Raw genomic sequence first — 14,764 nt, forward strand, 5'->3', positions numbered from 1 at the left:
GGTCGGGGGGAGGTTTGGGCATGGATCTCGCTGCGTGTTCCTCTCCCCATTCCCCACCCCAGTGAAGATTTTGTATCCAGCTGAATCTGGCTGAAGTGGTCAGGGCATCTCTGCAAGTGAGAAGGAAAAGGAAAAGGTATAGAAGGGTCAGGGGCTTCCACCTGCTTTTCATTTGAAGCTCTCCTGAGGGTCTCAGATCTTTTCCAGCCCCAGCAGGTGGTTCCACATTCTTTTCTCTCACCTGATTCCCTAGCAGAAAAGTTCTGGACATGGCATAAGGAGGGAGATGACACATTTAAGGGACAGACCAAGGCCAATGGGGCTGGAGAGCAGAGTCCCCTCCCCCAGAGCCCCTGCAGGCCCAAGAAAATGGCTCAGTTTGCCCCATCCAAAGGTCAGCAATTATCCTGCCATATAAAGGGACCACAAAGCATAACCCACATTGACCTTCACGGGCCCTTTAGTGAATTTGGCACAATAGGCAGGAAATAGCAGTCTGGGCACCGGGGTGAGACATGGGTCAAAGATTGAGCTGTCTTCCTGCCTCTGTGTGTGTCCTTGGGTATATACTTTTTTCTCCCAGATTTGAAATAAAATCCATCCATATCACTTTTAAGCTTGTGCCTTAGATATGGGCCACCTTAGGGTGGGGGCCACTATTCAAAGCCTCACCCTTGCACAGTGCATTATTCTCTTCGAGTGTGCCTATTGTCCCATCTCGTCCTCACGGCAGGATGGTTATCATCCCATTGTATAGATGAGTGACTTAAGGCCAGATGGGCTTGGTGGTCTGTGGCATAGTCACACAGTTCATGGGAGGCAAGCCCAGGCTGGAGCAGATCACAGATCTCTGGTGTGCATTCTGAATTCTCCCTGTCATTCGTATTCCAAATGCCTTCCATCTCTGAAATGATGCCATGTTGCAAACTTGGCCATGCTGGGAGAACTTACGCCATGCTCTCTCTGAGGGACCATGCAGCTGCCTTGTTAAGAGAGCTGACTTTGGTGGGATTCTCGTAGCTGATGACCCATCTCCACTTGACAGCAGATTGCCGGAAACTGGAAACCAAGCTGAGATGCATCAGGATGTCTTAATAAATACAGGGCAGGGTTTTACAAACATGCTAATGCCATTTCTGGTACATCAACAAATACAAGATAGGGAGTCACGTTACGGAGTTACTGAGAGCGACTTTCAACTACATGAAAAACTGCAACTCTGGGAGGGTTTTTTAACCTCTCACAAATGACCTTTTTTTTTTTTTAATATTCAAGTTTAAACTAATTCTAGGCTTATAGGAATGGTGTGGATTTTTTGCACCCCTCACCCTGCTTCCCCTAATGCTAACAAGTAAGACATTGACAATGACCATTAAAAAAAAAAAATGTCTTAAATCAAGCACCAGTGCAACCTATAGACCCATTGCTTAAAAACCCAGTTTTTAAAGGGTCTGCTAGTTACTCTACAGCTTGACCCAAGAGGCTTCTTTGAAAGTTGTCAAGATGAGACACAAAGATGGCTCAGAGTTTGTCGCTGGATAGAAACAGTAGGAAATGTGACTTCCCTTCCTAAGAAAAGCTTTGGAAAGCCTAATTGGGGTTTTTAGAGGTTTAAAAGCCCAATGAAAACCAATCAACCATCTTTATCATTTTTTCCCCTACCATTTTGAAATCAAGAATAAGTTGAATCTCCTAACCAAAAAAAAGGGTGGGACAGTGGCATGGGGGGAAAAAAACCATCCCACACTAATTCAGTATAATTCACTGCCAGTGGCGCAAGTTTCTATAAAACAATGCCCAACTGCATTAGCTGGACATTTGAAATTGTCAGAAGGAAGGTATTTACCCTCCTAGCCAACATGAGACGGCTAGAAAGAATAAAAGTACTTGGGGTCTCTCTCCTCTCCCCAGGCTCATATATTAGACAGCAGTTCAGAAAAAGCTGGTAATTTGTAACAATTTTGCCTTTCCCACATTGCTCTAAAATGCCAAGTTTTAATAAGACAATGATAAGTTTATTTTCAAACAAAAAAAATATTCCCTCCCCTCTTTGGGCATAAGGAAAATGCTGACTAGCTGCAAATACTCACTGTGACTTTTGAGAAACAGTTAAACATATTTCCATTTTTCTGTACCTAAGTGATCTCTCGGGGCAAGCCCATTAACTAAATATGTTTTGTTTCTTATGAATTATTCTCAGAGACGAGAAATAACTCAGGAAACCCACATTCAATGGGAGTAATGGGAAAACAGCATTTGTCTGGTGTGACACCACCTGTTTCTTTCATTGGGCGATGATGGTCGTTCAGGGGGGAACAGGGGCTGAGAGGATGGGACGTGCATCAGCCTCGCACCTAGGAGATGAAGGCAGAGAAAGCCAGCCCCCATCAGGGTCGCTCTGCATGTTGACTGCAGTCTGGCCAGCCCTGATTCAGGCTCCTTGTGTTGCTGGATTTATTCTTCGTTACTATTTTCGGGTGGCATGTGCTTCTCTTCAGAGGCCCTGGGGAGTCTCTCCAATTCTGATTTTCAAAAATAGTTCTTCAAAGGGCACAGCATTCTTAGAAGAAGATGCATACAGGACCATGTGTTTCCAACTGAGTCTGGTTTGACATGATTGAGGTTTGTACAAAGTGTCTGAGAAAACCAGAAAAATGATGTCAGCCAGGCAAGGAAGTGCTTCCAGCAGTCCCAGCAGCACTGAGAAGTAGAACCCGGAGCCTTTTCCACGGGAATCCTCCAGCCTTGGAATTCACTTCCTTTCCTGACATGGAACCCTTGGAGGTATTTATATCTTCCCCAAATGATGTTTCCAGATCTTGTAATGGAAACGAGTGTCTGACTGGGGTTGGAGGGAGGAACAGGACCGAGTGGGAGAGGCAGGAAGTGGAGGTATTGTGTATCAGGCAAGACTGTCTCCTTCCTGACCCCAAGCCCACTGAGCAGCAGAACAGGGACTCCTTACAGCCAGGGCCCCGAGGGCACCAGTGACCATTGCCTGGGAGAGCTGGAACGCATCCTGAGAAAGGGGATACTGCAGGCAGAGCTCTGAGCCGTGTTGGTGGACCTCTAACTTCATACCCTACACTTTGGGCCCAGGCTTTTAGCATATCTATATCGAGCACTTCAAATTGGCTCTTTAATTGTGTTTATTTACTTCACAACTCAGCACGAAATCAATCCGTTTCTGGCTTGAGTCCAGTGACCGCAGAGTGAAGATTAACGATTTGCTGCTTCCAGGACCCAGTGGTTCCCATGTTCATTACCATAGTTGTCAGTGAGTCCTAAGCATGGTCAGACGACTGTTTTCTACTCCCTTTTTGTAAAGTAGGGAAAATGTGGTATATATTCAAATTATGGCCAGAAACCAGCCGTCCAAACCACAGTGGCTATCGTGCTAATGCTGAAAGCAGCATTAACCCTGCGGGGGGTCTGTTTGCTGTGGTGCCAACGTTCTGTTGTGGGGTGCTCTAAAACGTAGGAACATCGGGGAGCCTGGGTGGTGCAGTCAGTTAAGGGTCCGACACTTGGTTTTGGCTCAGGTCGTGATCTCATAGTCCTGGGATCCAGCCCCGTGTCGGGCTCCACGCTCATCAGGGAGTCTGCTTGAGATTCTCTCACTCTCTCTCCCTCTGCCCCTCCCCCACCCTCTCTCTTTCTCTCTCAAATAAGCACATCTTGGAAGGGAGGCAAGGAGGGAGGGAGGAACGAACGTATGTACGTCAAGATCGGCCTATATGAGGACTGCCCAGGGACTAACGCCAGATCCCTTGGAAGGGGTTAAAGTCTAACCCAGTCCGATGAGCCCTCACTCGCTGATTTAGCTGGCATCCCCCCACAGCCCCTGAACTGCCTGCAAGTGTTAGTATCATTAGAGATGTTCTGTGTTTTGCTGCCGTTGGCTTTCAGGTGTTTTTTTCTACATCACTTTGACCACATTCATTAGCTAGAAGACCCTGCTGGGCTCTGCCAGCCATTCCCACATGTCAGATTCGTTCACTGGTTGGTTGGACCACTCAGAACAGGTGCTCAGTTCAGCGCTGGCATCAGAACTGGCTGTTCGGGGGTCGACCCATCATCGGCACATCCTGCAGCAGGGCCATTACTCCCCACAGGACTGAGAGCTGTCCCCCTTGCCCTGGGCTTGCTTTCTCACCTCTGTCTGACAAGAGCAAATGGGTCGATGATACCAGCAAGGTCTGGCCAGACCATCTCATGAGCCCACTAGAGTGGTCTCCTAATGGGGAGATTTCTAGGCTGGAAGGTGGGCTCATATGTGGTTCCGTTGTGTATTACCAAGGTTCCCATTTTGCAAGTCTTTGTGTTGAACGTCTTTTTTTTTAATAGATGAGTTAAACCATTTGCATTTATTGATGTGACTGATGTTCGATGCCCTCTTCATCATAATTTTATAATTATTTGTATTTTGTTATGTTTGCTGTATTTTTTCTAAGATATACTCTTTGCTTTTTTATTTGTAATTTTTGGGGGGTACTTAAGAAGGTTTGTATCTTTGTTCTTATGGTTACATTTGTACTTATACCTTTTAAAATTTCCTAGGTCCCTAGTCTGACAATAGTTGGAGGCGGGTAGGAAAATCTGGGAAACCGGGAGGCTTTCCATGGTTTCATCTTTAAGATGTTCTTTCACATTCTTGTTCTTATGGGCACATGGCAGGACTGCATGTCTCTCCACTTTGACATTACACTTTGGTTGATGAAAATCTGAGTGATTGGAGGGCTTGTGAGTAGATGCCCTGATGGGCCAGTGCAGACTATCTGCCTCAGTGGTCATGAAGCATGTGACAAGGTCCTGAGGACAGTGATACGCTGAGACTGGGCATGTAACGTGTGCTGTACCTGCCTGGGAATTGGTTCAAATGCAAATTCTGAGTCAGTAGGTCAGAGACAGGGTCTGAGGTTGTATATCTTTAAAATTCCCAGGTGTTGTCAATGATGGGGTTCACTGACCACATTTTTAGTACCAAGGCGCTGAGCCATAAAACTTTGTTTTCTGTTTAACTTCCATAGAACCTAATCTCGTTGCTCTCAAAATGTGGTTCCTGGAACAGCAGCCTCAGTATGACCTGGGAACTCAGAAATGCACATCTGGGCCCCACTCTGGAGTTAGTGAGGAGGAAACCCCGGAGCTGTGCCCCAGATTCTGGGTTTTAACAAGACTTCGATGTGATTCAGATACGTGCTGCCACTAACCCAGCGTCTCCAGACCCATGCCTTGATAGATGGGGGTTGTATCAGTTAGGACTTTTGTGTAGCTTTGAGTAACTAGATATCCATAAAGCTGTGGCTTAAAAATGTAAGAATTTATTTTAGTCGTAAAAGAAATCCAGAGATGGACAGTCTGGGACAGATACGGCAGGCCGACAATGTCATCAGGAGCCCAGGTCTCTCGTTTCCTACTCTCCTTTCCTTCCGATCTGACTCCTCTTAAGCTCATGGGATAGTTGCCAGGACTCCAGCCATCACATCCACATCCCCAGTAAATGCCAGCTGAATAGTCCTTCTTGAGACCTTACAGAAGTTCTCCTAAAGGAGCTCTGCTAAGATGTCACTGGCCAGATCAGTAGCCTATGACACCAAAATTTTGGTTTTAGCTGGGCTCATGGCCATCTTGAACACAATGAGGATTCTCTAAGAAAAAAGACAAGTGGAGTTTGGGTAGGAAGCCAGTCATGTCTGCCACAGGGTTGGTGAGGACTTGAGGTCTCAGCAATGAAGAATGAAAGGCCTGGAGAAAGTAGCATTCTGTGAGCTGGAAGAGTTCGCGGATGTAGTCAGCAGGACGTTTCCATTTCCTCATTCGGAGGAGCAGCAGCTCTGGGTGCAGATACCTTCCGACTACGGAATGTGGTTGTAGGAGTGGGAGCTGGAGTGGAGGTGATGGTCATTGGCTGTAGGAAGGACATTGCAATGGAGGTGATAGTCATGATTGTAAGAGGGGTGTTGAGGTGATACCATTGGTTACAGGAGTGGAGGGCCCAGTGGAAGTGATGTCATTGGTGGTAGGAATGGGAGTGGAGGTGATGGTCATTAGTTGCAGGAGTGGTGGGCTGTAAAGGTAGAGGAAGTGATGGCATTGGTTATTGGAGTGGAGTTAGTGGCCACTGGCTGTAGGAGTGGAGGTGATGGTCATTGGCTGTAGAAATGGTGGGCTGTAGTGGCAGTGATGGCGCTGCATATAGGCATGGAGGTGACTTCATTGGTTGAAGGAGCAGGAGTGATGTCACCGGCCATGGAAGTGGAGGTCGTGGTCATCGGCTGGAGGAGGGGAGCTGACATGGACGGTCCTTGGCATGAGGGCAGGAATTTTGTTGTTTTCGCTGCCGTATCCCAAGTGCCCTGTGACAGTGTCCGGCACATAGTAAGTGCTCAGTAAAGGGCTGTTGATCAAGAGGTCAGGCATTTTCTTTGAGAGCGCAAGAGAGACCAAAAACAAGCCTTGCTTTCTCCCTCTCTGGAGCACTGAAACCTCAGATGAAGGTGATGGGGTAAGACCTGGAAGCCCCTGGCCGCACGACACACACACACACACACACACACACACACACACACATGAGCGCCTGCGCACACACGCACTAACACACACACATTAACGTGCACAGAGTGCATGCACACACTAACACACACCAATACACACGCACGCACACTAACACACACACGAGTGCATACACACATGAGCATATGTGCACAGAGGTATACACTAACACACACACATGAGAACACACACATATGCACACACAAGTGCATGTGCACATGCACACACTAACACACACCAACCCACGCACATGCACACATAGCACACTAACACACGTGCACAGAGATCATGCGCACATGCAGTTACACACGCACACACACTAACACATGCACACACGAGCACATGCACATACATGGGCACACACAGGAGCACATGTGCACACATGCACACATGAGCACGTGCACACGTGCATGCACGCACATACACGTGCACACACAGGAGCGCATGCACACAGACACTAACACACACACACACACACACACACACACACACATGCATTCCCAGCAGGCATTTCGCTTTGCAGGAGCCTTGACTAAGATTCTCCTCTGCTGCTCCCTTTGACACCTGGCAGATCGGCTTGATTTTTTTTTTTAAATCAATTTTTAACGTGCGACTTTACCTGCTTGGTGATTGTCAGAGCACCCAGGAAAAGCAAGAGGAGGAGGTGAGATGAAAGCCTGCCAGAATTATCAAGCAAAATGGCAAGAGCGGCCATCAACAGCCATAAACCTCTCCAAACAATAGTATGTTAATGAACCTGTGCTTTTCTGTATCCCTGATGTGGAAGCAGGTAATCCTGTCTAGTTATAAGTGATATCCGTAATGGAAATGAAAGAAATAAAGGGAAAAGTGGATTATTCCACAGGAAATGTGCCCCACTTCCCAGAGAAAAATCACTGTGAACATTTTTGAGTGACAGCTTGTCCGTGATTTTAATTTTCTATATGCTTTCCTACTACATTTCAAATTTGATCATTTCTTGCCTTTGTAACTTGAAAAAAGGTTTTTAAAGGAAGTGTGCCTTAATGGGAAAATTATCTTCCCGAATGGTTGCTGTGGGGAACTTTAGCATCAAGTTGTTTTTTTTTTCCAGATTTATTTATTCATTATTTTAGAGAGCGAGAGCGCACGTGGGAGGGGCAGGGGGAGAGGACGGAGAGAGAGTCCCAAGCAGACTCCACACAGAGCCCGACGCGGGGCTCGATCCATCTCACGACCTGAGCCAAAACCAAGGGTCCGATGTCCAACCCACTGTGCTACCCAGGCACCCCTACCATCAAGTTTTATGAAAAGGCTTAAAATGTGCTTTTCCCTGCTTCAGGAATAGGAGTCAGGTTTTGGGAGAAAAGATTATGGACAGTCCAGTCACCGGGGCTGTCTTCCCGGAGTGTAAGGTGGAAAGGTGTGATCCAGTCACTCCCCGGAACCTGTTCTTGATCTTCCCTTGCAACGTGTTCAAGGTAATCACGTGACAGGAAACAGGCATATATGTGTGTGCGTGCACACTTCTGCCTTCCAAATACTTTTTGTATGTTCTGAGACTTCTGTTCATCAGCCTGAAGACCGCTAGGATTATGACATAATTGGAAAAGCAGCTCTACTTATCCAGTGTCCTTTCTAGATAGTCTCTGGGAACGGAGGGGTATTACTCATCTCTCTTCGCAGGAATCCCATCTATGAGCCTTCGCTGTAAATGAGACTTGCGTGCACTGCTTCCCACATGGTATTTTGCAACTTGACCCCAGAACAATAGCAATGAACATGCTGTGTTTTCCCCCTTGCTCTCTGAATACAGAGGTCTTCCGATCCCTGCCTGGGCATGTTTGTGTCCTGACACCATATAGACATCCTAATAACCACTCTCCCCTCCCCCACTGCGTGCCGATATTCCAGAAAGGGAAGGCCCTTTTCGCAGATGATAGCTGCTGCCCCCACTTACAAGTCAGCTGTATTTCTTGGTGGCCCCCCTCCCCCGTTAAGTCTACTTCTTTAGGGAGAGACGGGGTTCTGATGTTTGATGCATATAGCAGAAGAGACCTGTTTACTGTCTAGGAAGGGCTGGCATGGGCAGGAAATCTCATTTCCGGAGAAGGAAAGAGCTCGTTCCTCCTGTGTTTCCTCCGGCCCAGCCGCCTTGGGACGCCCTTTCATCCTTACCCTCTGTTTCTTAGGTTGCCTGTCTATTCCCCTGGGCTCTCCCATTTCTCTCTTTTCTCTTCCCCAGGGCAGCAGCTCTAGCTCGGCTCCTGCCGTGTGGCTCGGCTCTGGGGTCTGCTGCTCCCATCCTCTCTGCTGGGAGCTGTTTATCCCATTTGCTGCCCGCCCCCTCCTCTCTTCAGACTCCCTTCCTCGGCTGCAGCAGCTCCACATGGAAGCGGAGGAGCAGAAATATGCTGAAACAATTACCGGCTGACTTTAAACAGAAGGCTGGATTGGGTGGGATGCGGGGTCCCACACGGAGACCCATTTCCACGTGAGCTTTCACCTGCAGCCCGAAGATGAAGCCTTGACGTGTAAAAAAGACAAAACATCCAGCAGCCTTGCTCACTGCAAAATGCTCTTCTTTATTTTCTCTCTTGGTAGTTTCTCGGTGGATCACTAGTTGACTTGACTTTAATTTCACCTTGTGCACATTGTAATTGGAGGTTTTCTGTCTCTTCGGTGAAAGGAGCAAAGCCCTTGCTGAAGAAGTTGTGTGCTATTGAGCCTCCGTGGTGCTGCCTCCCCTCTCCCCACAACAGCCTCTGGGTCCAAAAATCAGCATGCCTGGTGCAGAGTATGCCCTATCTTTCCCCTCGGTGGCAGCCTCCTGGGTCCCTGTGCCAAAACTGGGGACAGCAAAGTCCTGCCGAAAGCGAGGAGAGTGCGATTGACCCCAAGGTGCCACGCAGAGTGGCTTTCCGATTGACACGCAGTCGGTCAGGCTCACTTCTTTGGTTGCCAGTGAGATGCGGTGCTTACGGGGTTTGCTGGAGGAGCTCAGTAAACTGTACAGAAAATGCAGATGTGAGAGCTTTAATAAGGTGGTGACCCGGGAGGGCAGTCGGGGCTACAGTGCAAATCACATCGTCCTTCAGGAGATCCTCAGGCTCGCCTTGTAGTTTAGAAACTGATGTTCGTATCGATGACCCGGAAAAAAAACGACAGAAGCTTCAGTTACTCTATTTCTAAGACCCAGTGCTTTGTAAGATGGTCCAACTTCTGAGGGGAGAAACACGCCCACCGGTAATATTGAAATACGGGAGGAGTGTATGCCTTGGATGCAAGGAAGCCGGCTTTGTTCAGAAATGTCTCTTCGACTAATTGGCTGGGTTCAGCGTGTTGGAAGAAGGCAGGAAGGTGCGCAGACGTAGCCCAAACCCTTAGAGAGGACCTTGCTAGGAGCTGAGTTCTATCTTCAACGCCAAAACATCTAAAACAAAATCTAAACTAATTCAGAGATAAATGACTCTAAAGTGTATTCTGTATGGGACTTACCTGCCATGGGCTCTTCATCCCCAGACAGCTATCCTCTCTTCTCATGTGTGTGTTTTCCTGTTTTTTTCACTCTTCATTGGCGATTCACTGACAGAATCTGGCTGCTGTGCTGGTCCTTCTCCTTAGCAACCACTGCCCATTGTCTAGCTTCTGCTCTGAGCCAGGTTGTCACAGGCGGGATCGTAGGCCGGTGGGGGCTGATGGCTCGATAGAGGCTCTTCTAAGAACATGAAAGATTAAAGTGGCACCCGGGTGGCTCAGTTGGTTAAATGTCGACTCTTGATTCTGGCTCAGGTCATGATCTCAGGGTCCTGGGATCGAGTCCTGCGTCAGGCTCTGTGCTGGGTGTGGAGCCTGCTTAAGATTCTCTCTCTCCTTCTGCCTCTCCCCTGCCTCCCCCTGACACTTGCACACATTCTCCTTCATTCTCTCTTCAACAACAACAACAACAACAAAAAGAACAGAAAAGATTATGCATTGCCTTAATATTTGGAAAGAATCAGTGAAGTATCTTTTTCTATCAGACTGGTTCATTATGCTCTTTTCTGGTCAATGGAGGGAGAGTGTCTTGGGGAAGGGGCGCCTTTTCCTCATGTTGTGCTGAGGACCTAGCGGTAGCCTTGCCTATGATTGGCCGTGATGCTATGTGTGTCCCTGAGGTCCCCACTCCCTTCCCTGCCCTGTGCTTAGGTCAGCTCAGGCCCACATCTCACCGCAGAGAAGCGTACCCCTGCAGCTTATCCCTAGGCCTACAGCTACACGCAGAGAGGGCAGAAACCAAGTCCAGAGCAGCCCACTCCCCTGGCTCTCTTCCTGCTGGCCAGCCCTGCCTGCTGCCCAGACTGTGGGCAACCCCTTGTCTTCCAGACTCATTTGTGGCTTACCTCTGTCTTCCCAGAATCACGCCCCATCAACCCTCAGGGAAGCTGTGGCCGAGCCAGCCTGCTGACCTCTCTCCTCCCGGAAGTTTTTGAATAACAGGTGCAATGACATCCTCACCTGAGAACAACTAGCTTTGAGCTTGCTGTGGTATTGGAAATATATTGTTTATGGATACTGACGTAGGTGGGAAAATTATACACAAGATAATCGTGACTGCTGGGCAGGACCTTTGGTTGCTTTCTGTTCATCTCCCAGAGCATGGCACAGTTCTGGATAGGTGAGTTCTCTGGGTACTTGAGCTGTAGAAGATCAACCCATAGGGTAATGCATTTTATTTTATTATATTTTGTTTAAGATTTTATTTATGTATTAGAGAGAGCGAGCACGCAAGTGGGGGGTGGTGAGCAGAGGGAGAGAGAGAAACAGACTCCCCGCTGCACAGGGAGCGGGACGTGGGGCTCGATCCCAGCACCCTGGGATCATGACCTGAGCCGAAGGCAGACACTTAACTGACTGAGCCCCCCAGGAGCCCCCGGTTAATGCATTTGAGAAGAGGCAACAGAGGGAAGATTACTATTTCAAGGAAACCCTGCAGTGCTCGAGCTCTTCCGAATTCCAGCTCAGGAAGGAGGCTTTGAGTTTGAGTCCAAGAAATAGAAATGCCAGTCAGAGGCTGCTGATTTACTCACGCTCTCTTAAGACTCTCAAGACAGGCAGAGTCAGCAGTGCAATGGGCCATCACTGGGGTGATAGGGTTTGAAATTGGGGGCATGAATCGAGAACTCTCAGTCCAATCCACGTGCAGGGTTAACGGGGAGAAACAACGCGTGCACGCGTGCTTTGTGAAGGCCCGTCCGAGGACAATTTCATGGCTGATGGTTGTACTTCAGGATCCACAAAAAGAGATCTGATCAGTGAGTTGTCAGAAGAGCCCTTCTTGGACTGCATGTTTTTCTCTTCTCCAGCACACCAATTACACTGTACTTTCTGGGAGTTGTTTTAACTCTTCCAGGGCACAAGTGGACCACCTGACTTGCACAGAATGGTTCACGTAAGAATTTACAGTAAACCAGATCGACAGGTAACTGACAGGGAGGGAGGTAGCTTGGTCTCCCTTAAAGAGCCCGACACCAGTAGGAAAGGAGCAGATAGGGACTGCGCCACTGACCGCTGATTTCGTTTGATTCTTTTAAGAGAGCTTCTCGTAAAAGGAAGCAACATAGGAAGGAATAACTATGTTGAGACTTTTTGCTTATGGCATTTCATACTTAAACAGAATTGGCAGCTTTTGAAATAGAAGTTTAGAAAGGTATTTTCTGTATAAATGAGCAAAGCCCAACCTTTTCCGGGGGAGGCCCTATGTCCTCTCCAAATGACAGGGCCAAACATAACTGCCATCTTCTTAGTACCCCCAATGTGCTGGGACCCACTAGGTGCTTTCCTTCATTTTGCCTGATTGTTTGTAAGAACGTGGAAAGCCGGCTTTACCCCCTGTGGGTTCACTTGCCCCAGATCCCAGAACCAGGGAGCACACTGGGAGGACCCTCTGTGTCCTCCCTTCCTCCTGCATCGCCACACCCAACCTGTGCTCATTGTCGGGGACACCAAGGCTCAGGGACAGAGGGGCTGGAACAAAGTGCCGACAACGGAGACGTTCTAACAGAGGTTCCCATTCTAATCAATGCCAGGCCGTCACAGGCGCATGTCCTTTTTGCACAGACATTTGAGAAAATATTGCAAGAAGCTTCTAAGAGTCCTTATTACTCCAGCAGTTCCTAGGACTCCTTTTCTCCTCGGTGCCCAAGGAGGTTGGGACACGTGCCCCTGGCAGTGGGGGCTCTCTTCCCCAGGCGGGACCCTGCCCCTCGGGGGTCATTAACACAGGAGCTGGTGCCTGGTGAAGAGCCACTGCCTTATTTAAAATGAATGACTTGTAAACATTTATAGAGTATTCCAAAAGGGAAAAAAGAAACACCAAGAGTATAAAAGAGGCCAACAGTGAAAAGAAAGTCTCTCCCGCACTCCTAGTTCCTGGTCCTGCGCCGCCCTCCAGGTCCCGAGGTGTCCAGCACCTTCTGGGTGCTTCCAGGGATGTCCCGAGTGTATAAGCACTTACCAGTGGAAGCAGACCTGTGCACGGTCCCGCATTTTGCTTCGTCCACTTGCTAACACATCTCCGAGATTATTCCACATCTGCACTAGAGCATTTGCCCTATGCTGCTCCTTTGCTGCAAAGCGTGGGTGCACCGGCATCCAGTAGTCCCCTGTGGACCGGCAGCCGGTGCTTTCTAGACTTTTGGTGTTACGGTGTGGCGACAAGCAGCATGTCGTACACATTCTGGTGCTTTACGAGAAGTCTGCACCGTGACCTCGTAAATTACCTCCCACCTCTGTCCCGGCCATAGTACAGAGCCTCCGTCAATGTTTCTGTGTTAATCATGACAGGTCATGTTTATTAGGTGCTTACCCTGTGTCAGGTACTGTGATAAACACCTTACACAGATCAGTATTTTTTCATATTACCTTGATTTTAGTTAATGTTATTCTATAAAAATTATATGTCTATAAATGTGTTATTACATACATATATGAACTTTGTATGAAAACAGATATAATAGTAAGTAATATTTAATGTGATTACCTCGATTTTATAGATGGGGCCGGACACCTTAGAAGTGGTAGAGGTGGGATTTGAACCCAGGTACTCTGGCTGAACCACCCACTCTATTACCTAGAGTTGAGAAAGTCATTTGCGTTTCTAAGGGCACTGGTGAGCACAAATCTTTAGACCAGATGCACGAGAGTGGTCTATACAGCCGAGCTCCTCAGGGAGCTGGGGGAGTCCTACCCAGTCCGGTGATCACGTGCTGAATGCCACCAGAGCATCTGTGCACTGGCCCCAGTGGCTCCAGCTCTCTGGGGGCAGTACTGCCACCTGTGTCCCCATCTCCAGACGAGCAGGATTTGGAGAAGTCAGTACATTTGATGTGCACTCGTCAGATGTTTTGAGCACAACTCTTGTTTTATTTTTAGTAGAAGCAAAGGTATTTTCTGGAAGCAGCGAGAAGCAAGAAGGAGAAGCACGTGTGACTTTGTCTGCTCCCTCAGTGGAACAGGAGCTGGTTAAAGAGTTCCTTCCCAATGGGTGTAGCTCTCCAAGCAACAGCTGTCAGTCTAGCAACTTCTCTGAGCCCTCAGAGAGTCAACAGCAAAGCTTCCTGAAATCTGGAATCCCTTTATCTGGGTTTCTTTGCCCCTTACAAGATTTATGCACATCTCTGCAGGAAGACAGTGAAGTTCAGATAGAAAGAGAGTTTCCCAAAGGTAAGGAGCAAGGGAGGTAGGGTTGAGGCGATTCCTCCTTGATATTCATATGGAAAATGGTATGATGTCTTCCTGAGCCCTGGTTCACACAATCTCACCTCAGCAAGCTGTCCTTTCGGGACTGTGTGAGCTGAGAGCAAGCAGGACATGCAGGTTTCCATGGCAGGTGAATTCTCCCTCCCAAGCATGGAGAAGACAACCCCGTGTGGGTCAGGGATTCCAGCCCTGCTGTGTGCCAGGGCAGTATCCACCGAGGCCGAGAAGAAGGCCACTCCCGGGTGCATGGCAGGCTCCCAGGCTTAGCTAAGGAAGGTTTGAGATGCTGATGTGGCTGCTCTGAGGCCCACCAGGCGGCCCGTGGTCCTCTGTGCCTGACTAGCAAGGATCGTGGCTGAGGGGTGCAGGCCCCACAGTGTCCTCCAGCTAGGTCCCAATCTGAGCCTCACACCGATGAGGGCACCAAGAATTCCAGCCCAGCCATCCCTTCTCTGAGGCCAAGCAGCTGACCCCCTGTTAATACTGCAGT

At 48.5% G+C, this 14,764-nt stretch overlaps 1 protein-coding gene across 3 annotated transcripts in view; it reads left to right on the plus strand.

The window, feature by feature from the left end:
- The window catches only part of CUNH10orf90 (chromosome unknown C10orf90 homolog), a 205,784-nt gene that overhangs the window by 168,852 nt on the left and 22,168 nt on the right, over nt 1-14,764 (plus strand). For 2 of the 3 annotated variants that reach the window (XM_026494386.4, XM_026494387.4), the window contains one exon: nt 13,948-14,238. The exons of the other annotated variant lie outside the window; for it this stretch is intronic. In XM_026494386.4, coding sequence (XP_026350171.2) covers nt 13,948-14,238 — 291 coding nt within the window. The remainder of the gene's footprint in view (nt 1-13,947; nt 14,239-14,764) is intronic. 3 annotated transcript variants of the gene reach the window in all.

The sequence above is a fragment of the Ursus arctos genome, unplaced genomic scaffold (assembly GCF_023065955.2).
Source record: "Ursus arctos isolate Adak ecotype North America unplaced genomic scaffold, UrsArc2.0 scaffold_7, whole genome shotgun sequence".
Classification (NCBI taxonomy): Eukaryota; Metazoa; Chordata; class Mammalia; order Carnivora; family Ursidae; genus Ursus; species Ursus arctos.